Genomic DNA, 24,809 nt, shown 5'->3' on the forward strand with positions numbered 1-24,809 from the left:
CAGTGATGTATCCAATTCATTGTTTATAGCAGCTCAATTCACAATAGCCAAGATATGCCCTACAACAGATGAACAAATAAAGATAATGTGGTGTATATACACAACAGAATATTACTCGGCCTTAAAGAAGAATGAAATTATGGCATTTGCTGGTAAATGGATGAATCTGGAGTCAATCATGCTAAATGAATAAGCCAGTTCCAAAAATCCAAAGGCAGAATATTGTCTCTAATACGTGGATTTTAACCTTCAACAAAGGGGGGAAAGAATAGTAGTTTACTGGATTAGACAAAGGTGAACACAAGGAAGAGAGGGGGAAGAGGAAAGAGTGAAATTAATCTGACATAATTTTCCTATCCTTGTATAAGAATATGCCACCAATATAACTGCACATCACCTACAACCACAATATTGGGGAACAAATTATACTTTATTCTGTGTATGTATATCATGTCAAAATATATTCTATTGTCATATACATCTAGAAAGAACAAAAAATAAATGAAAAATACTGTGTCTTATAATTCAATTGAAAATTCATACCACTATTCACCATGTCTTTCTGCCAATAATGGTTGTTTTAAAGTTAACTCATGCAAAAAGAGATTAATAATCTTTATAGACCTTCTAAATCTTCCTTTGGGTATAAACTGAGGACTGGGATAACTAAGTATGATGCATCAAAATAAAATACATACTATTGTCATGCATAACTCATTAGAAACATATTTTAAAAATTATAAATGAAAACCTGAAGTTTAGAAAAATGTATAAATTTCTTCAGATTTCCCTAATTGTCAGAAATAAGTTTTTATTTTTATTCATGTCTTAGTTATATTTATTATCCTGATTTACTATTATGTTTATTTTATTATTTATAATTATTTGTATTTTTTGGATTGAACCCAGAGGCACTTTACCACTGAGGTGCATCCCCAGTATTTTTCATTTTTAATTTTGAGTCAAGGTTTCATCAAGTTGCTGAGTATCTTGCTAAGTTGCTGAGGGTCCTGTTAAGTTGCTGAGGCTGACGTCATCCTTGCTGTCCTTCTGCCTCAACCTATCAGGTAGCTGGAATTACAGGTGTGCACAACAGCACCTGGCAGGAGTAATGTTTTAAACCAGTTCTTTTAGTCTCCCAGGTGGATCAATGCCTCTACCCTTCTTTAACTCTTAATTCAAACGTTGTGTCAAAAGTGGACAGGTAATGTGGCAAAAGTTTTGAAAATATTAATGTCAAAGTCAGAGGCCTAGATATAATTTCTATTGGCCAAACTGATTAACTTTTCTGGACAACACACAAGAGTTCTCTGAAATCCTAATGAGGACAGCAATTATTATAACAACATATATGATTATACTTATATCAATTGTATATGATTATATGTATAATAACACACACACATACACATACACACACATATACATGGAACATTATATGGATTTTGTCTAAAGTCACACAGTTGGATTATCATAAATGTATATTTGAACTTGAAAAGTTTAATCCCTGACAATTACAAAGAACCTGCCACATCGCATGTCGTTGAGTTGGAGAAATTCTGGAGTTGTCTTACATTGGGAACACTTTAAACCATGGGAGTGCATGTGATCAATAACCAAAATTTAAAGAAAACAGTGCTCTGCAACATTCCATTATAGATAATATGATGAAGTGATCAACAACCCAGAAAAGAAATTGAGAGAAGGTTTTTGGATAATTAGCATGAAAATTAGGAGAGTATGATGTGACCCCAAAGCCAAGTGAAAATGTAAATGTCTTTAGGGAAAAAGGAGGGATAATTTTTGTGAAAGCCTGAATTCATCAAGATGGAAGATGCTGACTACCTTCATAAGAGCAGCTTCAGTCACCTAGGACAGGTAATGGTGGAGGGAAAGATTTCCCCTTAAAATACAATCAGGATGACAAAAATCAGATGCAGTGAGTACAGAAGAGGAGAAATCAGAAGTGAGGAAGGAGTGGAGGGGACATAAGAACAAAAGATGTTTTGTTTCAGAGAGTTTATTCAGAGAGTAAATCTAAAAAGAGGACAAAGTTATGATTCTGATACAAATAAAATATATGGAAGATTTTATTTAAATCAAAATTTAAGGTAGAAATCAAGATACTATGGTTAGTTCAAAGAGAACACAAAGTACGACAGATTTTTAGTCTGATAAGAAATTACTAAAATGAAATTGAGAATGGCTAAAAAATGGACATAATTGGTAAACACAAAGAGGGGAACAATCAATAGACATCCTCTCCTCCCCACCCCCCCACCCCAAGAAATAATCTGCATTTCTATGGACATATTTTATTGCCACTGCTATTATTTTCTCTAAATTAATGTCTGTCTGCAGAATTATAACTTCCTTTCCACAAGGGCAGTGGGGTATGACTAACCTCAGTGGAAGAACTACTCAAGACATTTCCCAAACTGCAAAGACTCAGCTCATTATTCCTGCAGCTTTTAGGCATATATCAATGATCCAGCAAAGACAGGGAAACTGATGAGGAGATGCCCTTGTGAGGTGAAAGGGATGAGCTCCAGGGTACCAATACACTGCTTAAAGATAGAAATTGCTGTTATTGTCTTCCCACTTTTGCTCCATATGTTTTAACAATCCTTCTTTAATATGTTTATTCTAATAATAATAAAAAGATAGAAATATTTGTTTTACTTTTGAAATTTTATTTTTAATAATATAGGTACAACTTTTTAAAGAGGCAAAATGCTTCTTCTCCACTAGAATGAAGTCTTCCCCATCTGGGCTGTGATGCTGCCCTTTGCTTATGTGCTGCTTAGGGACCACTTAGGAGTCTCAGGATATTATGCTATTTTGCTTTTATATGCTCCATGCATTTTAGCAACTCCCAACATTCCCATTTTATTTAGTGTTCATTCTGTATTTGCCTGAAAATAAATTATTTGCCATCATTAAATATCACGAGTTTTGTAAGAACTTTGAGTTCCTCCACAATCCTAACCAATTTTTCTCTGAGGCATGTCTTATATTGCATGAATTTCTTCCAGTGTGACATTCAATTGTCCTGAGCAAAATATTTTACTTTTACTGTGCAAAAAATCAAAACAGAACACAGCACCTATCCAGTTCAGATGATATTTTCTGCTTGCCACTCCAAGAGAAAAATGCTCATTCCATCTCTAACAGAAATCTGCCACAGTCTGGCTGGACACAGAATCAGGAGCCACTTCCAGCTTTGTAGGTTCAAACAGCAATTCTTTATTCCCAAACTCACACCGGCCCTCTACAAACAAGTTCTGGGAAAATCCAAGTTCTGCCGCCAAATTCATGTACTCCACCAGGTTTTGAATCCCAAATACTTTCTGAATCCCAGGAGAACTCAATGGGAACTCAAGGATCGGGCGTGCCTGAGGCAGCAGGATATGCCCTATTCCCCAGCAGGGTACACCTTAAATCTGGAACTGCCCTAAACCCAAGGATGGGATACTCCCTAAAACCTGATCCGCCTTAATCCAGTAGGATCCTCCCTAAACCCAGATCCACCCTGGTCCTTGAGCAGGGTCACCTTTCTCAAACATACATGCAAAGTCACAGCAAATGTCAAAGGCAAGTCCATTTCAAGGAGTCCTTCCTCTAAGCAACATGGGGTACACTGGCAAGAAAATTTTGATGCTGAAAGGGTAAAATTTCTAAGCTGGAAAGCTTGAATTAAAATGTAAAAGATTAGGTATTATTAAGTTCCTCTGTTACACCCAGATTCCTGAGATAGTTAAGACAACGCCCTACTGGCCATTCAGCCTAGGGCCCTGTGCAGTTTGTCACAGGGCCCGAACCAATCAGTTTGAATGTGTACCCAGTTTAGAAGTGACCAATCACCCCTGCCCAGCCTGTTCCCGCCAATGAATGGACTAATCATGTATCAGAGTTGTTGTTCAATTTTTCCGTGCCTCATGATGATTTGTTCTGATGTATGCAAAGCCCCCCGCCCTCTCCAAAAAGTGTACTTAAGCTCTGCTTGACCTCTGCTCTGGGCTCTGGGCTGCTCTCCCTTCTTGAGTGAGCACGGAGCCCCAGCGCTCTGGAACGGATCCCTAATAAATCCCCCTTGCCATTGCATGGAGCTAGTCTCCTGTGGTCTCTCCTTCTCCGACGCTTCGCCGGACGCTTACATTGCGTCATTCCTACTTGGCAATGGCTCTCAGCAGAAATCTAGTAAAAACATGTGAGTGCTCCTTGCTTTATTTTTATTTTTATTTTTATTTTATTTTTTTATAATGCAGGGGCTCTAGTTTCTGCTCAGGAAAGTCATCATTTAATGGTATCTTTTCTGATCAAAGCACAGCATGAGGCAATAAAATAACATATGTGTATCAAGCAAGGTGTGCCATGATTATACCTCTATTTTTTATAAGATCATGTTGTCCACCATCTGGATGGTTAGAAATCAAATCTGTAACCAGAATCTGTGCCCTCAACCAAAACACTGCATCCTGCTACAATTAACAGAAAGGTGCAATTGACTTATATGTGAAAGAGTTAGGAGAGGAAGTGACTTAGTGCAAAACAAGAAGTTTTCTTGGGGGCTTTGAAAAAAGCTTTGGTCTTGGGAACATAAGAATCTCAAGAATGCTGCTGGTTATTATCAGAGTAAAGCATGAGTGGGGAAATATTGCATCCAACATCTTTGAGAATATTCTTAGAGTATAAGAGAGTATAAGTACAAATTCTGGTTCCTTTTAAATTACTTTTGGAGGCTAGAACTGGCTTCATTGAATACAGTCATCCACAATACTGGTTGTAAGGACTCTTAGTATTAATTTGGGTTGCACACTGTCTTGTCTATTGCCAAATATGAAAATTAATCACAGAGACAACAGATCAAATAGAATAGAGGCAATATGTACTGAAAACCTCGAAAAAAGTTACAGCAGAGACAAGTCCTGCGTACATCCAGAAAACAATAAATAACTTCTCCAATATTATCCTACATATATGCTTGTTAGGAAGAAGATGGTTAGGCAAGCCTTATGCATTTTGAAGGTTTCAAGGTAGCGATAACATTTTCAAGAAGCTGTGTGGTGAAATGCAGGGAAGCCTTTAAGTCAATTTTCTTTGCTTCCCATGATATGGCCCCATAATTTTTTTATGGCATTCTTCATCTCCATGTTTCTTAGTGTGTATATCAGAGGATTGAGCATGGGGGCAATGATAGTATAAAAGAGGGCAAATACTTTGTCTTCTGGTAAAGTAGTTGCTGGTCGAATATAAATAAACAGTAAAGGGGCAAAAAACAGGATGACCACAGTGATATGTGAACTGCAAGTAGAGAGGGCTTTGCGGCGATTCTCTGCAGAGTAAGACCTGACAGTACATAAGATCACAGCATAAGATATCAGCAGGACCACAAAAATCACAGTGCCCATCAGTCCAGAATTGGCGATGACCAAGAAACCAATTTTGCTTGTGTCAGTGCAAGCCAGTTTCAGCAAAGGATACACATCACAGAAGTAGTGATCTATTTCATTGGGACCACAGTAGGGTAAGAAGATGGCCAGGAGAAACTGACCAAAGGAGTGGAGGAATCCCCCAGCACAGGAGGCAGCAATAATGATATCACACTTCTGTCTGCTCATGATGACAGTGTAGTGCAGGGGCTTGCAGATGGCCACATAGCGGTCGTAGGCCATCCCTGTGAGAATGAAGATCTCGATGCCCCCAAAGAAGTGCATGGTAAAGAGTTGTGTCATGCAGCCAGTGTAGGAAATGGACTTCTTGGTGGATAGTGAGTCCACGATTAGCTTGGGGGTAACAGTGGAGGTGTAGCAAAGATCTGAGAGTGACAGGTAGCTCAGGAAGAAATACATGGGCTGGTTGATAAGTGGACTCCAGGTGATGGAGATCATGATTAGCAGGTTTCCAGTCAAAATTGCAATGTAACAAAGTAAAAACAGTAAAAAGCAGAGAATCTCTAATTCTTTTTTCTGAGAAAATCCTAAAAGAATAAATTCTGTGACATTATTTCTATATTCCATGATCAAGATGCAGGTTGTAGTCACCTGTAAATAGATGAATGATGACTTGTTGAATGCATTGAAATATGTTGATATATCATATCATCCTCTGATTTGTAGTAGAGTATGCTGGAAATGATTTAAAGTTTGAAGAAAATGGAAATTTTATTTTTATTTATGAAGACTTTCCTGTATTGTTTCTTTGTCAGTTTATTGAAAATATTGTTACTAAATATATTAGGTAGCTGGGATAAATACTAGCATTTTAGAATAATGGATAATGATACTTATAAGAGCATGTATTATGAAACCTAATGATATTATAGTCCAATAGGACTGTTGAATTGACACTTTTAGTGGGAAAATAATCACATCAGAGATTCACTTTTGTGTTTGCTATTGAGAAACCATCTACAAAATAAAACATTGAGTTAAAATACTATAGAAAAACAAATATATGAAGTCTAATATATACATAATGTTTTAAGTGAGAAACTCCCTGCTGTATAACCTATGAGAAAGTATTACACATAAAAAGTCAACGATTTGGGATATTTGATATTATGAGGAATGTGTGCATGGCTTCTCTTTTGCTTAATTTACAAATGTGTTTAACTTACATATACACTTAATGTATCAGTAAAGAACTATGCTTTACATCCAACTAAAGCCACAATTAGAAAGGAAAATTATCTTCATTTTCAAAACAATTGTATATTTGGCATTCAGCAAGGTATTTGAGAACAATAGTAGCAGGTTTAGTTTGGATTCTAGAGTCTTACCTGACGTCTCACACCCCACCCTTAAACAAATTTACTTCTTTTCTGGATGTCTATAAATTTTTCAGCTTTTTATAATCAGCCATCCTGATCATGGATGCTCAGTTCACTCCCTACATGACTAGTTTTGGTCTCTTGGGCTGGCTTTTCTCATGTTCTTTCCGTTATTTTTACCTCCTCCTTGTCACTGTTACTAAGTATTGCAGTACCAAGTTTACTAATTTCTCTATGGTTACAAAATACCTTAGGACAAATCCGTAGCTACTCTTGGTAGAATTTCAGATGTGACCAATGGGCTGAGGAAGAGCAATTGAGAAACAATCTTTGATCATTCACTCCATCACACCAGCAATACTCTATTTCAGCTACATAAAACACTGAAATTATGATCACTAATATATATTAAATTTTACTTTCAGTACTATAATTCGTTTCTCTTTCAGTAAAGTTATCATTCAAATTTGTGTACAAAAAGAGAGAAAAATAATTCCTCCAGTGTATGAAAGTCAATGTTAATTGTGACAAAACTACCTTTTGGCATGTATTATCCAGCATAGTCAAGAGGGAGTGCTTATAGTGTTCAAATAAGACATTTCAATCAATTAACTATTGCCTTTATGCTTTTACAATGAATGCCAATAATTTAAAATAATTTAGTCATGCTCTAACTTCTCCCCAAAGTTACAACCTTCTGATTTAGTAAAAATGACTAAGTTACATTTTTCATTTCAGTGTGGTCTTTTTTTCACATGTGATTTGATGAATGAATTTTACCAATTCACTTTTTCTCAGATCTTTGCCCTGACGTGTAGGCTAATGTTCTTCCTGACCTAATTGCTGTACTTCTCTGAGATTTTTTATTAAGTAACAGACAAAAGTGTGCTTTAAAACACAAGAGGAATGCCATTATACTCTTGTTATTTTGTGGGGTAACTTTTAACTTTTCTATTTATTTTCCATTTAAATATTTTCTATTTAAAATAAATAGAAAAGTTAAAAGTTACCCCACAAAATAACTAAGAACGTTTTCACGATACAGATTATGTTTCTGATATTTCAGACAAAACACAAAATTATTTACAAGTGATAATCACATAAATATATTCAATCTCATTTAGAAAGCAGAGGATATTAAAAGTAGCTATCATTTAATTTACTTATCAATCATACACAAACTCCACATGTTGAATGAGTCCAAAACTTTAATCTGTGCTCAGGGATTACTTGAAGTATTATATTCTCTATTTTCAGTTATTCTCTAGAAAGCTAAGAGACTTTTATATTCTATGAGAATAATTTTACATTTTGATATTTTTAAAACACATAATGTCATATTATAATGAGATATCCTTTAAAATAGTGGACTATTTTGGGTAATCATACAATCTTAATCTCGTCTGACTGTATTACTTCCTAACTCAGTGATTTTATATATGCTCTATCCCTTTTGTGTACTTCAAATAAACAATAAATAAATGTTAAGTGTTAAAGTAGATCTTTAATAAAGAATAGTTTACATAGCTACACCAAGGAGTTTTACTCAGTTATAAATAAGAATAAAATTATGGCATTGCCACTAAGTAGGTGAAACTGGGGAGCATCATGCTAATGATGTAACTCAGACTCAGAGATTTCAGGGTTGACAGTTTTCTCTCAGATGCAGAAGTGAGAGCCAAGTAAGGGGGAGAAAAGGTGAGAGACAACATGGAAGTGGAAGGGGGATCCAAGGAATGGAAAGCAGGGTTGATGGGGCGGGAGAGGGACAGTGAAGAGGAGGAGCACTGGAATGAGGTGGACCAAACTATGCTCTGTGCAGGTGAGAATCCCATCTTTATGTAGTCCTGTGAAGTAACCATTTATAAAAATGATAAAGAGATGAAGGAAAGAGGAGGAGAGGATTTGGAAGGGAGAAGGGGGGCAGGGAGGAGGTACTGGGGACTGAAATGTAAAAAACTATATTCCATGCATGAGTGACTATATCAAAATGAGCCCCACCATTATGTGTAACAGTAATTTGCTAAGAAAAAAATGCATTAGGACTGATTTTTTTTTAAAGTAGATCTTTAAGAATATCCTCGGGCCTGACCATGTGTAAGGAGGGGTCCAGGAGCTGGCATGACAGTTGTTACCTTCATTCCAAACACATCAGAATAAATTTACAGCTACAGGCTCAGGTTGTTTCCTTCTCTATTAATGATGATGAAGTCTTCTAATCCTAATGATACAGCAAAGAGGCCAAATATCAAAAATTCCTTGCACATAAATCGTACCTAAAGTTTTTCAAAAAATATTCATCAGAAGTATCATTAAATTTTTACTTTAATATTTAATTCTAAAACTTTAATTCTTACTTGTCTACAGAAAATGATCAAGTGTGGATTACTTAAGTAAAATGTACCCTATGTCACCAAGTATTTTTTTTTCAAATCTCAGATATGTGTAATGTTCCACAATTATAACAGTTTCAGAAACAAGTAATAAATTCAAGGAACAAATATTAATAAACCTCACTATTCAAGTAATTCTTAGGAATCCTGAAGGCAGAACTCACCTGTTTTCTAAGGAAAAGTGGTTCAGTTTGTTTCTAAAGCAGTTTTGAGTCCTGCTCCAGTTTTATCTTAACATTCAACAAGGGAAGAAGTGGTGTCTTCATCATTCCCATATGCAGCTATTTTTTACCCCTCTTCAACCTCTTCAAATAGTTCATTTGTCATAGTCTCTGGGGAAAATGAAAACAACAGTGTATGACTCCTGTTTGAGTTCCAACAGCTTCACCTGGGAGATATTTAACCTGTAAAAATTTATTGCACTCTCTGTGAATCTGAAAATCCTCACTGGGATAATTAGACCAAGGTGAAAGGGACCATTTCTTAAAAAAAAACAAAACAAAACAAACAAAAAAAAAAACACTACTTTGTTTAAGGTCTCAAAATACTGCTATCAATCAAGATCACATCCCCCTTGATGAATATCAAGAAACTTAGATCAGATCAGCTTCCATTTGCTATTGAAGTAGCTAAGGAGAAAGCTCATTACCTGAAGAGCAAGGACCTAATGCTCACCCCTTTGCAGAGAAGAAAAATAGAATGGGCTGCACTGAGTTGTTAAAAAATGGAGAGAAAATAATAGCACTGTCTCAATTTATCTTTTGTGAAGGATGCCTAATACTTGGCTTGCATCTCTTATTATTTAATACAACTTTTAAAAAGTTATTGCAATCTACTGTTCTCCTTTTCTGGATGTTATTGCCTGTTCATTTTTCTGCTAACATTTCATGTAAGGACTCAGCTATAAACCTCATCCTTGTAATGAAACATAGACAAAGTCTTTTTTTTTTTTTTTGCTGTTTTTTTTTTAAATTTCAATGAAGTCTATTTCTTATCTGTCACATAAAAAATTATATATTTATGGTTTAGTGTGATATTTCAACACATGTATACATTGTGTAATGTTTATATCAGATTAAACATGTCTGTCTCCTCCAGCGTGTATGTTTTACAGTGAAAACATTCAAATATTTCTTCTATATAAAATATGAAATAGATTGTGCATTATCAGTGTTTATAATCATCTCCTGTGCAACTGCAGGCCAGAACTTCTTGCTCCAAACTGATCCACCTCTCCCGATCCTTCCCTCCACGCTCAAGTAAATACCATTCTTCTCTCAACATAAACTAAAACAACTTTTTTTTTTAGACTCTACATACGTTTGAGATCATGTGGTACTTGCCATTCTCTGCTTGGCTTATTTCACTTAATGCATGGTCTCTAGTTCTATCCAAACTGTCACAAATGCCAGGATTTTATTCTTTCTGTGGCGGGCCAAGTTTGTTTGGTATTATTTCTATTTTTTCTCATGCTGTGTTTCTCAGGATGGAGTCTAAAAGCATTTTCTCCTAATCCCATATGTTACATACTTTGAAGTTGTTCCCTCTTCACTTTCAGTTTTATAGTGTACATATTTACTGGCATAAATTGCATTTACACAATTAAGCAATCATAGCCATTGTGTAGTTGAAAAACGTTTTTCTCACTCTAAATGGAAGCACTGTAACTATTTAATAGTTTTCCCCATTTTTTCTACTGCTAGTAACCTCTGATCTGCTCCCTATCTCTATGAATTTGCTTATTTTTTATTTTTCATATAAGAGAAATCATAAAATATTTACTTCTTTGTATAGCAGTAACTATAATTGGTAAAGCTTTTTAAAAAATTTATTGGTTCTTTTTATTTACACATGACAGTATAATTCATTTAGACATCATTATTAAAGCATGAAATATATCTTGTTGTAATTCAATCCCAGTATCTCTCCTTCCATTCCTCTCCCCATACCCTCCTCCCTTCTCTCTACTGATTACTCTGCCATTTACCCATGTTATTTTTTAAATTAATTTCTGATGGATGTACACCATATTGAGATTCACTGCAGTATATTCTATATGTATATAGGAAAGTTATGTCTAATTCATTGTACTGTCTTTCCAATTCCCATTCCATTCCCTTTCCCCCACTCCCCCACATATCAGAGAGAACACTTAGCCTTTGGTTTTGGGAACTGGCTTATTTCACTTAAAATGAAAGTTTCCGGTTCCATTCACTTACAGGTCAATGTCATAATTTCATTCTTCTTTATGGTTGAGTAATACTTCATTGTGTACATATGTCACATTTTCTTTATCTATTCATCTGCTGAAGGACATCTACATTAGTTTCATAGCTTGGCTATTGTGAATTATGCTGCTATAAACATTGTAGTATGCTGATTTTAAGTTCTTTGGATTTAGACAAAGAAGTGGGATAACTGGATAAAATAGTAGTTCCAGGCCAAATTTTCTAAAGAAACTCCATACTGCTTTCAAGAGTGTTTGCACAAATTTGCAGTCCCTCCAGCAATGTATGAGTGTACTTTTTTCCTCATATCTTCACCAACATTATCTATTGCTTGTAGTCTTGATAATTGCCATTCCGGTTGGAGTGAGATTAAATCTCAGTGTAGTTTTGATTTGCATTTATCTGATTGCTAGAAATTTTGAAAATTATTTCATACATTAATTAACCTTTTCTATTTCTTCTGTGAGAAGTGCACATTTAGTTCTTTTGCCCATTTACTGATTGGGTTATTATTTTTTTTTCCTGTCAAGTCTTTTGAGTTCTTTGCATACCCCAGTTTTTAACACCCTATCTGAGGAGCAGATGGCAAAGATTTTGTCCCAATCTGCAGAATCACTCTGCACGCTCTTGATTGTGCCTGTGGCTGTGAAGAAGCATTTAATTTGATACCATCCCTTTTATTGATTTTTGGTTTTTACTTAGGAGTTTTGTTAAGGAGTCAGTTCCTGAGCCAATAGGTTGGAGTTTTGGGCCTACATTTCCTTCTAGCAGATTCAGGGGGTCTGGTCTAATTCCTATATTCTGGATCCACTTTGATTTGAGTTTTGTTCAGGGTGAAAGATAGGGGTTAAATTTTATTCTACTACATATGGCCTCCCAGTTTTACAAGCATCGTTTGTTGAAGAAGCTATCTTTTCTCCAATATGTTTTTAGCACATTTGATGTTTTCTATGTTGAAGTTGTTATCAAAACTTCATTCCTTGTTTTGGTTTAATAATATTCCATTGTATATCTATACCATATTATCCATTCTCTGTTGATAGACACTGTGGTTGATTTCACCTTTTGATTAATACCACAATGAATATTGGTATGCCAGTATCTATTTGAATTTCTGATTTTAACTATTTGAAGTTTATAACTATGAACATATAAAAACTGTATGTCTAATTTTTTAAAAATCTGCTAAATTGTTTTGTGTGGTGCTGTATCACCAGGAATGTTCAAATATTTATATCCTCACCAAAATTATTTTTGATGTGTGTCTATATTTAAAGTTTTTAATGATCATTTAAGTAATCATATAATGTTATTTTATTGTGGTTTTGGTTTTCATTTCCTTAATAACTGATGACACTAAGAATCTTTTCATGTGCTATTGACAATTTCTATATCATTTTTGAAGAAAAGTCTTCAGGTCTTTTAATTATATTTAAATGAGATTGTTGGTCCTTTGTGTTGAGTTCCATAAATTTTTACATGTCCTTGACATTAGTTAATTACCAGATATATCATTTGCAAATAGCTTACCACCTTCTGTAGTACACATTTTCATTCTTTAATAGTGTTCTTTAATGCAAAGGAGGGATTTTTATTTTCTATCAAGTACAAATTATGTATATATTTTTGAGACTTTTACACTAAGTGCTGCAGTCTGGCTGGGCACAAATCAGGAGCCACTGAAGCAGGAACAAACTTTATTTCTGAACTCCACCAGCACACTCCACACATGCTCCCCAGGAACTCCCCGGAACACCATGCAAAATAGCAGGCCAAGGCGGACAGCAGGGGTCTAATATACACAGCTTAACATAACAATTATCATCTCAATGGCCTGCAGGCATCACCTCTCAACCACTCCATTCTGGAAAAAATGCCATGAGTCATTCAGACTCCGCTATGGCTCTCAGCATCTTCCCCCTTCTGTTTAATTAAACACCAAGCATGTGGCTTAGGGACTGTGCCTGTTAGGCTGTCCAATAGTACATATGGTCCTTACCCATCCTCAGATGAGCTGACCTCAAGATGTCAGCCTCCTGTCTTAGGTTGGTACCACTGCGATTGGATCTTACCCATCACTGACTACCGGTCCAGCACACAGCCATACTTGTGGATAGGCCTATGCACCAGTGGGGGGGGGGGTGAGGTTCTTTGCCTCACTTCTGTTGGCCCCCAAATTTGTTTTTGGTGCCATTGGGGGGTGAGTTTCTTTGCCACACCTCTGTTGGCCCCCAAATTTTAGACCATCACTAGCAGAAGGGAGGAGGATACAGGAATGCCATGACACCAAGGCAATTGATGGCTCCTATGGAAAAATTGTACCACCGGTGACACCATCAACAAAGGTACGCCAGCACTACCACAATTCGCTGCACCAACAGATAGTTCACAATGTATACAAGTGATACATAGTCCAGGCAAGTTCTGCAAGCAGTTCAAAGCAGAGGAATATATTAATATGTCCATTTCCTCCCAAAGTAAATCGACTCCTTGATTGAGCATTACTTGTTTAGTTATTATTCATTGATGCATCAGTTTATACAGTTTATTGTGATAGCTATCGAAGAAGCTGTAGTTTGGTTTTATGTTTGTCTTCACCGGCACTGGGATGGAGATAGTAATTGTGGCAATGATGGCTAAAAAAAAATTATGTAACATTCCAACAGGTACTAAGAAAACAATTTTCTAAACAATTTACATTATCCTGAACAGAATTATTAACTATAATGAAAAGGAAAGGTGAAACTAAACAAACAGATCTTTTAACCTCCTTTTTTGTTCACATTTTGAAACAATCCTCAACAGCTGTTTACCAATTTAAATTAAACCATTTAAATCACGTGAATAAAAAAAAAATTCGGATCCATATTTTCATTAGCGCTCCTCATATATGATATATGGACATACACACATATAGGCATACAACACAAAACACAACTGTGCACACATAACCTACAACACATAAGACAATAATAAAGGCCTTGTAGCTTTACACAGGTGAAATCTCCATTGCAAAGTTTAAAAACTCCACATTCAAAAATTAAAACTGATCAGAAAAATATTAACCCAGGTCTGTATGAGCTCAAAAAATAAAATAGAACTTTATGATGTGGGAAAAGGCAATAATAAAATAGATATTGAAAAAAGACATCCTGGTTACCACCTGGGTTTGATAATTTTTGGATATCCCATCCTTTTTCCTGTAACTTGCATAATAGGTCTGAAGGTATTCCCACAAGCAAGCCCCAAGGTTTTTTACATTTAAAATAGGCTTTAATGGTGTTCATTATTCATTAGCCTCCATGTGTGGGAGAACCACTGTTGCAGATGTAAGAATAGCCAAGCTGGAGCTCTGGATATCAGCTGTTATGGATTTGAGTCAAATCATCTTCTTTTTGGTCTGTAGAAATCGCTTTGGTCAGTCTCTCTGGAATCCAGATTGGCTGCTGTTCTACCTGTGGAAACACACAAACAGAACCCTGACTCCAGACAATCACTGGGTCTGGACCTTTCCATTGTCCTGTTAGAATATCCTTCCAAAGTACCTTAGGCTTATGTACATTTTTTGGAAACATGCCTTTCCGAAGCACTAAGCCCTAATGAATCCAAATTTAAAAAGTTTAGAGTAAAAAGGGTTATTTTAATTTTATCTTTGCGGGATATATACCCCTTTCCAATTCCCTCTTTTTGTTTTAATAGTTACATTTTAATAGTTTGATGAGCTCTTTCAACTATGCCTTGTCCCTGTGGATTGTATGGAATTCCTGTTATGTAAGTAATGCCAAATGATGAGCAAAATTGTTTAAAAGAGGTAGAAGTATAACCCAGACCATTATCTGTTTTTAACTGTTTTGGAACACCCACAGTGGCAAAACTTTGTAAGCAATGAGCTATAATATCTTTAGTTTTTTCTCCAGCATGAAGGGAGCCTATCAAAAATCTGGAAGAAGTATCAACTGTAACATGCAAATATTTTAATTTTCCAAATTCTGGCAAGTGTGTGATGTCCATCTGCCAAATATAGTTAGGTATCAGTCCTCTAGGATTGACTCCAAGATTAACTTGTGGTAAAAAGGTCACACAATTTTGACATCATTTTATTATTTGTCTAGCTTGTTCCTTAGTTATTTTAAAATGCTTTTGTAAAGTATTAGCATTGACATGAAACCTTTTATGAAAATTTGTAGGTTCTTCTAGTGTAGAGAAAATATGTATGTCATGTATAGTTTTATCTGCTAAATCATTGCCCAAATTAATGCTCCAGGCAATCCTGTATGTGCCCTGATATGTCTTATAAAGAATGGATCTTTTCTGTCCCAGATTAGACTTTGTATAGTGGAAAGCAAAGAGAAAAAAGTAGAAGAAGGGGAAATCCTACCAGCATCTTCAAGGGATACTATAGAATTACCTCTATACTGACTATCAGAAAATAAATTAAATACAGAATCTTCAAACATCACAAAAGCTTGTAATACTGCATTAAGCTCTACCTTTTGAGCTGACTGTTTGGGTACTAAAAATGTAAAAGTTTGATCAGGGGTAACTACTGCTACTGTACCATTATTTGACTCATCAGTGAATATATTTGGAGCATTCATGATAGGTGTTTTTCTTGTCATTTTTTGAAAAACTACAGGATTGGAAAACCAAAAAGACAATAAAGGATTAGATGGTAAGTGGTTATCAAATGAAACATTAGATTTACACATGATTATTGCCCAAGTATTTAACTCATTAGCTAACTCATCAATTTGATCCATAGTATATGGAGTAATAATTTTATTGGGAGAAATTCCAAACACTCCCTTTGCTGCTCTTATTCCTTTGAGTATTAATTGTCCTATAGCCTCAGGATACCTAGGAAGAATAGTGTTAGGAGAATAAGATAAATGTATCCACAATAATGGACTGTCTTGCCAAAATAATCCTGTAGGAATATTTTTTGTTGGTATTATAATAAATAATAAAGGCAAACTTATATCAATTCTATCCAAATGCTTATTTTCCGTATAATTTTCAATAATTTTTAATGCCTTTCTTGCTTCAGGCGTTAACATGTGGGGTGAATTTGGATCTGATGGACCTTTTAGGATATCAAATAAAGGTCCCAACTCTCCTGTTGGTATGCCTAGATAAAGCCTCATCCAATTTATGTCTGCTAAAAACTTTTGAAAGTCATTAAGTGATTTGAGTTGATCTACTCATATTTGAATTTTTGGTGGATGGACCGTGGTTGAGGATAATAGAATGCCTAAATAATTAATTGGAAAATTTAATTGTACTTTATCTATTGCTATCTATAGATTATAATTTTCAATAAATTTGTAACTGTGGCATAACATTCTAACAATGTGTTTTTATCTTTATGTGCTAATAATACATCATCCATATAGTGAAATATTTGTAGTTCAGGATTTTGATTTCTAAGTGGCTGGATTGCTTTGTTAATATAAATTTGACACATAGTTGGGCTGTTAGCCATCCTTTGAGGGAGTACTTTCCTTTCATATCTCTGATCAGGACCTTCATGATCCAGTGCAGGGAATGTAAATGCAAAACGTGGACTATCCTCAGGATTAATTGGAATTGAAAAAAAAAATTAATATCTATAGCTAAAACATGCCAGGTTTTTGGCAAAGCAGACAATTGGGGAATCCATGATTGAGAAGGTTCCATAATAACCATTTCATTATTGATGGCTCTTAAATCTTGCAATAAACTCCATTTACCAGATTTGTTTTTAATGACAAAAATGGGAGTATTATAGGGAGATATGGAAGGTTGTATATGTCCCTCTGCTAATTGTTGTTTGACAGATCATGGGCTTATTGTACCTTTTCTTTAGTCAGGGGCCACTGAGGAACCCATACTGGTCTTTCTGATTTCCAAGTAATTTTTATTGTCTGAGTGACCCCTTCTGAAAACCCAATCCATGTCTATTTATTACTTGATCTATTTGAATTGGTGCTGCTATACCTTGTTCTTGTTCTCCTAATCTTTTTTCTTTGCTAAAACTTTGTCTAGCCCTAATAGTGGGCACATTTGGATTGATGTTATTTGTTAATGTCAAACTTAACTGATCTAGGATATCTCATCCCCATAAATTTATAGGAAGATGATCCAATACATATGGCTGTATAGTTCCTTCACATCCTTCAGGATCCTTCCAATCTAATACCATTGCACTTCTATGGGGATTATCACCACTCCTAGGCCTGGAAGCATTTGAGTGGCTTGTTGTAATGGCCAATGTTTCAGCCATTCTTGACGAGATATGATGCTAAGGTCTGCATGTGTATCCAGTAGCCCCTTAAATTCATGTCCTTGAATATTAAGTTTTAGCATTGGGCGAGAATCTAAATTTAAAGACAGCATAGCCCAATCTACACCTGTGGAGCCTAATCACCTGGAACCTCTTTCTATAGTACTACTGGAAAATTTATCATGTAGGCTGGGTATTATTAATAACTGTGCTATTCTATCTCCTGGTGAAATTACTGATATACCCTTTGGAGAACTAACTATAATTTTTATTTCACCTTCATAATTGGGATCAATTACCCCAGGACTTATCATAAGTCCTTTAGAGTAGAAGAATTGCGTCCTAACAATATGCCTACTGTTCCTTGGGGAAGAGGTCCTTTTACTCCTGTGGGAATGATTTGAACTCCCATCTCTGGAGTTAGTACTGCTCTGGCAGAGGCACAGATCTCCAACCCTGCTCTCCCTCTGGTTCGTCTGATGAGAGATCTGATGGATAATGTGTCCTGGGCACTACCCTGATGGGGTCGTTGGGTTCCTCCATGGTGTTGCTGGGTTCTTCCAGTGCCCCATATATTTGTGGTCTTGGGCCCCAGAGCATTGGGCCCCCCTGTCTGTTTTTTTTTTTTAATTAATGGAGCCCGATGCCTTTCTCCACGATATTGTGGGTAAACACCTGGTCCTTGTCCGTTTTTTGATAATGGAGTACCCTCTATGGTGATTTGAGAAGAGCATTCATTAGCCCAATGTCTCCCTCTATGGCATCGTGGGCAAATACCCATATTCTACCCCTTTGATACTTAGTTTTGTTAAACCCTCCTCATATGGGGCAATTCCTTTTAAAATGTAATGTTTGTTCACAATTGTAGCATGTTTTTGGCCTCACATCTAAAGCCTGTTTTACTGCCGCTGCCATGACTTGCTCTTGTTCATTAATGTCTCTACATAATTTAATATATGTGTTTAAATCTCCTTGTTTCCATGGTCTAATGACCTCTCCGCACCAACGATTTGCTTGCTCATAAGCCAGTTGTTTTATTAATGGCATTGCTTGTTCTGTATCCCCAAAAACTCTGGTAGCTGTTTGAATAAGCCTGTCTACAAATTCAGCGTAAGGTTCTTTAGCTTCCTGTATTATCTTAGATAATTGGCCTTGTAAATCTCCATGTCCTTGTAAAGTTTTCCATGCCCTAACTGCATCTGCAGCAATTTATGAATATATAGCAGGATCATATTCAATTTGTTGCAGTTGACCCTCATAAGGTCCTTTTCCTAACAACATATCTAGATTTCTTTGAGGGTAACTGGCTGCTGCATTTCGCCTAGCTGTCTTCATGCAAAATTCCTCATTGGCAACCTTCCATAACTAATATTGTCCTCCATTTAGCACAGATTTACACATACTAGCCCAGTCTGCTGGCGTCATTTCCAAGTTGGTAATGGAATTGACCATGCTTACAGTGAAGGGTGCTTGGGGACCATAGGTTGTTACAGCCTCCTTTAACTGCTCCACTGTTTTGAAATGTAAAGCACAGTGAATTTGCTGCCCTCCTGCCTGCTCAAGTACAGGGCATGCTAATCCTTGAGGTCCTGTCTCAGGATCCCATCTATCAACTACGGGGGTTGAGGGCCACTCAGCTGTCTCCATAGGTGGAGCTGTTGGTTGAATTACGCCCTCTGGTGATAGAACAGAGTTAGTAGCAGCCTCCTGTTGTAGCTTCCCCCCTGATAGCTGTTTCTCCTCTAAGCTTTCTTCCTTTAAATTTTCTTCCTCTATCTGACTAGCTCAAGAGACTTTCTCTTTTGCTTGATCTACCATGTTTTCTACCACAGTCTGGACCTCTAACAATTTACTTAACACTCTTTCAGTTTGTTTTTTACTAATTTCTAATCTACCATAAAGATAACACAACCCAACAAGATAACACAAAACAAAACCGAAACAGAATGAGACAAAAACGGAACAAAAAATTGTTGTATCAATTTTCCTATTTTTTTGACATGTGCATTTGTGATCTATTTCTATCTCTTCCTCAGGGGAGAATAACTTCAAACCTTGAGCCAACCATTTTTCCTAGTTTGCCTGAGAAAGTTCTAGGGATAGGCAGCTTGAAACAAAGACAAAACAAATCAAAACAAGAACACATTCTTTTTTGAAATGGTCACCCATTTTCTCCCCTTCCCTTATGGGCGAGCAATTTCACTTACCTCTGAGCTTCAGTTCCCCGCATGGGTTGACAAATGCCGCAGTCTGGCTGGGCACAAATCAGGAGCCACTGAAGCAGAAGCAAACTTTATTTGTGAACTCCACCAGCACACTCCACACATGCTTCCTGGGAACACTCCCGCAAACCACGCACGCGGCTCCTCCAGGAACCACCAACCGGAAATTCCACCTCCGGCACTTCCCCAACCAATGGGAACTCTTTTGGAATCCCCGCGAGAACTCCAAAGTAGTGAGAACTCCAAAGTAGCAGGCTGAGGCAGACAGCAGGGGTCTAACATACACAGCTTAACATAACCATTATCATCTCAATGGCTTGCTGGTGTCACCTCTCAACCACTCCATTCTGGCAAAAATGCCATGAGTCATTCGGACTTGGCTATGGCTCTCAGCACTAAGTGTTATGGAATTCATTGTCAAATTAAAAACCATAAATATTTAGCTCTGTATTTTCTTCTATAATTTTATAACTTTAGATATTTTAGATTATCAATGCATTTTTAGTTCATTATTTTACATGGTGTCATATAGGGATCTAATATCAATCCTTTTTGCAAATCTAATTGTTCAGTATTAATTTTTGAAGAGTGTATTATTTTTCATTGAAAAGAATTCCTACACTTTTCAAAAAATGAATTGGACATGTGAGGGGCAGGTGACTGTTTTTATCTGGGCTCAAAAATATATTTTATTGGTCTATTCATCTAATATAATGTCAATCACATTTATGCATCATTCTGGAGTTTTGTTGTAAGGTTTAAATTTTGTGATTGCAAGTTCTTCAATTTTATTTCTTTTCCAGAATTATTTTCACTATATAGGCCCTTGAAATTCCAAATAATATGGATAATCAGTTTCTTTGTTTAAAAAAATAATGTTGTGGGCCTGGAAATGTTGCTCAGATATAGGGTGCATGCCTGGCATGCATGAGGCCTTGTGTTCAATACTCAGTGCCATGAGAGAAAGAAAGAAAGAAAGAAAGAAAGAAAGAAAGAAAGAAAGAAAGAAAGAAAGAAAGAAAGGGATATTAGAATTTTGAGAGGGATTATAATGATCTGTGGGTTTTTTTTAGGTAATATTGAGAACTTAACAATTTTATAGTTCTTAAAAATTGTGTCTGTTTACATTTATTTATGTTCTTTAATTTCAGTAAAGTTTTGTGCTTTTTCAATGTAAAATCTTTAACCTACTTAGTAAAATCTCTTCTTAAGATTTGTATTTTTTATGTGCTACTAGAAATGTAATTGATTTCTTAACATCCATATTAAATTGTTCATGTTGTAGTATAGAAAAAAAAATGGCTTTTATGCTTTGATCTTGTATCTTGTAGCTTTGCTGAATTTATTAGTCTTGTGTCCTTCTTACAGAATATGTTTTGAAGAAATAATGTCAGTGAATATAGATAGTTTTAGTTCTTTCTTCTAATAATAAATGTCTTTAATTATTAGTCTAATTGTTCTAAGTAGTTCTTTCAGCAAAGTACTGAATAGTGATGATGAGAGGGGATGTACTTGCTTTTTTCACAATCCTGGGTATAATTTTTTCAATCTCTCAGTACTAGATTTAATGTTACTATTGTTTTTTTTTTCTAAATCCTCTTTGTCATGATAAAGAAGTTCCCTTCTGTGCCAAGGTTTCAAGTGCTTTTTTTTATGGAAATAGTGTTGGATTTTTCCAAATTTCTTTTCTGTGCCAACTTTAATAATCATGTAATATTTGTCCTCAGTCATATTAACTTGGTGTTTTACACTGCTTAATTTTTAATGTCAAACCATCCTTGAATTCCAGGCATTTTACATTTGTTTATGGTTATATATTATATATGCATTTTACATTTGTATATGGCTATATATTAAATACATACATAATATATAAAATTTTAAGAAAATTGGAATTATATTCTTATATGTACAATCTATTTTGATTTTTCTCTGAGACTTGAAATGTTTGTGATTCTTAATGAAATAAAAAAACATAGGCTTTGATGCATATGCCTCATGAAAATTTATTTTTGTTCTTAGTTGATACTGAGAAAATACCCAGACTTTTGTATGGATTGTATTTTATATGGATCTTGGGCTAGATAAGATGCTATGTTCCTGTTTTCACAGACTTGTTCCTAACATTGTACATAGATGGTTGTTTTAAAACATCTTAACTAAAAGTGAAATGACTTTGCTTTTTCCCTGAATTTTCAATTTGTTTCCACCCTATATTAGTATATTTTTCATTATTGAAATAAAATATCTGACCCACAAAGAAAAAGTTGGTGTTGGTAATATAAAAAATAACTGGTCAGAATTTACAACATTCTGAGACAAGATTCAGGTTTTCATCTTCTCATGTATGATGTGGACATTTTCCTGTAATCTATATAAATGTTAACTTCTGTTGAAAAATAGACGTCTTTCTACATAATGTCTTCTTATTAAATATAAAATTTGAGAGGCAACTATGTGAGTACAAAATTCAATAAAGTGGATTATTTTAAATTTTACTAAAGAACTTCAAATACTACAGTTAAGGGAAAATTAAGAAAATGTTGTATTTTTGCTAAGATAATATATTACTATATTATTAGTTAAATCTGTGAGATAACTGAACACAAAACTTAAAAGTTGTTCTCTTTCTTTTGTTTGAACTGTAAGAACTTTTCTTATTAAGATCAATATAACACACCTATGAAATATAACCAACAACCTGTTTGCAGACTTTTTAAAGTTATTTTTCTACGAAAAAGAGATGGTTTATTAATTTTAACACACATAAGAAATTCAGTTACTCTTTCCATCTTTTAAGGTCTTCTTTGATTTCTTTCTTTATGGTTCTGTAGTTTTCATTATATAGATTTTTCACCTATTTGTTAAGTTGATTCCCAAGTATTTTATTTATGTATGTATTTATTTTTTGGAGGCTATTGTAAATGGGATAGTTTTCCTCATTTTCTTCTCACAGGATTTGTTGCTGATATGCATAAATGCCTTTGATTTATGGGTGTTTGTTTTATAACCTGCTACTTTGCTGAATTAATTTACTAGTTCTAGAAGTTTTCTAGTAGAGGTTTTTGAGTCTTCTAGGGACTGCAAATTGGTGGAGCCATTACGGAAAACAGTAAGGAGAGTCCTTGAAACACTTGGAATGGAACAACCTTTTGACCCAGCTATCCCTCTCCTTGATTTATACCCAAAGGACATAAAAACAGCATACCATAGGAACACAGCCACATCAATGTTTATAGCAGCACAATTTGCAATAGCTAAACTGTAGAACCAACGTAGATGCCCTTCAGTAGATGAATGGATTAAAAAATGTGGCATATATACACAATGGAATATTATTCAGCAATAAAAATAATAAAATCATGGCATTTACAAGTAAATGGATGCAGTTGGAGAGATAATGCTAAGTGAAGTTAGCCAATTCAGAAAACTAAAATGGCGAATGTTTTCTTTGATATAAGGTGACTGACTCATAGTGGTGTAGGGAGAGGAAGCATGGAAGGAATAGATGAACTATAGATAGGGCAAAGGGGTGGGAGGAAAATGGAAGGGACAGGGGGTTAGCAATGAGGGTGGAATGTGGTAGACATCATTATCCAAACTACACATATGAAGACATGAATTGGTGTGAACATACATTATATATACACAGAGGTATGAAAAATTGTGTTCTACATGTGTAATAAGAATTGTGATGCATTCCACTGTCATGTATTTAAAAAAATAAAATCAATTTTAAAAAAGAAAAAGTAAATGCAAAACCTAAAAAAAATCATACAAAAATAAAAACATATATATATATATATATATATATATATATATATATATATATATATATTACTATGGGTATCTACAACAAATAAATTTGAAATATTGAGGGAATCAAATTATTTTAAATATTTTTAGTATATGAAGATAGACATAAGAATCTATAAAATATTTAAGATGTTAATTGTAATGAAAACAATTTTGTTTCTCTATGTAAGAAAAATAAAAAGAGGCACAGAGACAAAATGTAGAGGCAGAATGGCAGAATAGCCAAGCTGCCAATTTTATTTATATCAATAGGTTACATTAGGTCATTGGCATCAGTAGTATATTATTGCTCATCGTGTCATTAGGCAGGTTGCAAGGTTAGCAACTTTATGCATATTATTCCTCAGTTACACACTATAGTTGCAATGTGCAATGTTAGGAGTTTTGCATAGATCTCAAGAAAGTCTGTTGTTTAAAATCACTTTTAGGTGGAGAGGTTTAGGCACAACAAAGCTGGGTGAAACATTGTGGTTGTCCAACAAGAGAGTTTCTTTCCCAGGAGCTGTGTGCCTTAGATCAAGGTCAAGGCTGATAAGACTCTAGCACAGAGCCTCCCCATGCCGAGCATTGTTACAACAGCCAGAAATCCCATCTTTGCACCGAAGTTTTCCTAACAGCCAGGCATTCTGTGTCTTTGCACAGAAAATTCCTTCCTACCAAGCATGCCATAGTCATGAAGCCATCAGAGACCCTGATCCCAAACACAGAACCCTTACACCTCTATTATTTAAAATAGGAGTGGGAAGTGGGGGTTTGTTGAATAATAGGAGATGAGAATAATAATTTGAGTTTTAGAAAAGTATCTAGTCCTGCAGAAGGTACAAGAGAATGAAGCCTGACTAACCCATTATAAGCAACAATACAGATGGTTAGATGCATATAGATCCCCTATATAGGTTTGCATATACCTACATGTGTATCTACATATATCTGTGTCTACAGTTTACATCTGTATCTGCATGTATGTTTAATATTTGTACCCAAATAAATGAACACATCAATCCATACTTGTTGTAGGGCTTAATGTATTTAGTATCTATATTACTTACACCTTGTTTTTAGAGCAACCTAATCTCCTCATCCTTCTCTTGACATTTCAACTCTGGAGGGCACTGT

The 24,809-nt window shown here is 35.3% G+C and overlaps 2 protein-coding genes across 2 annotated transcripts in view; one reads left to right on the forward strand and one right to left on the reverse strand.

The window, feature by feature from the left end:
• Window positions 1–5,090: 5,090 nt before the first annotated feature.
• LOC308639179 (olfactory receptor 4P4-like) lies at window positions 5,091–6,020 on the reverse strand (the record flags this gene model as incomplete). The annotated part of the gene is made up of 1 exon (XM_081277286.1): window positions 5,091–6,020. The coding sequence occupies one exon, from the start codon at window positions 6,018–6,020 to the stop codon at window positions 5,091–5,093; it is 930 nt and encodes a 309-aa protein (XP_081133412.1).
• A 2,462-nt stretch (window positions 6,021–8,482) lies between these two features.
• LOC308641833 (olfactory receptor 5D13-like) overlaps window positions 8,483–24,809 on the forward strand; it is a gene marked incomplete at both ends in the record, with an annotated part of 28,492 nt that continues 12,165 nt past the window's right edge. The window contains 2 exons of the mRNA XM_081280419.1: window positions 8,483–8,594; window positions 10,367–10,424. Coding sequence (XP_081136545.1) covers window positions 8,483–8,594; window positions 10,367–10,424 — 170 coding nt within the window. The remainder of the gene's footprint in view (window positions 8,595–10,366; window positions 10,425–24,809) is intronic.

This window comes from Spermophilus citellus (assembly GCF_964194105.1).
Source record: "Spermophilus citellus genome assembly, chromosome: 2".
NCBI classification, from domain to species: domain Eukaryota; kingdom Metazoa; phylum Chordata; class Mammalia; order Rodentia; family Sciuridae; genus Spermophilus; species Spermophilus citellus.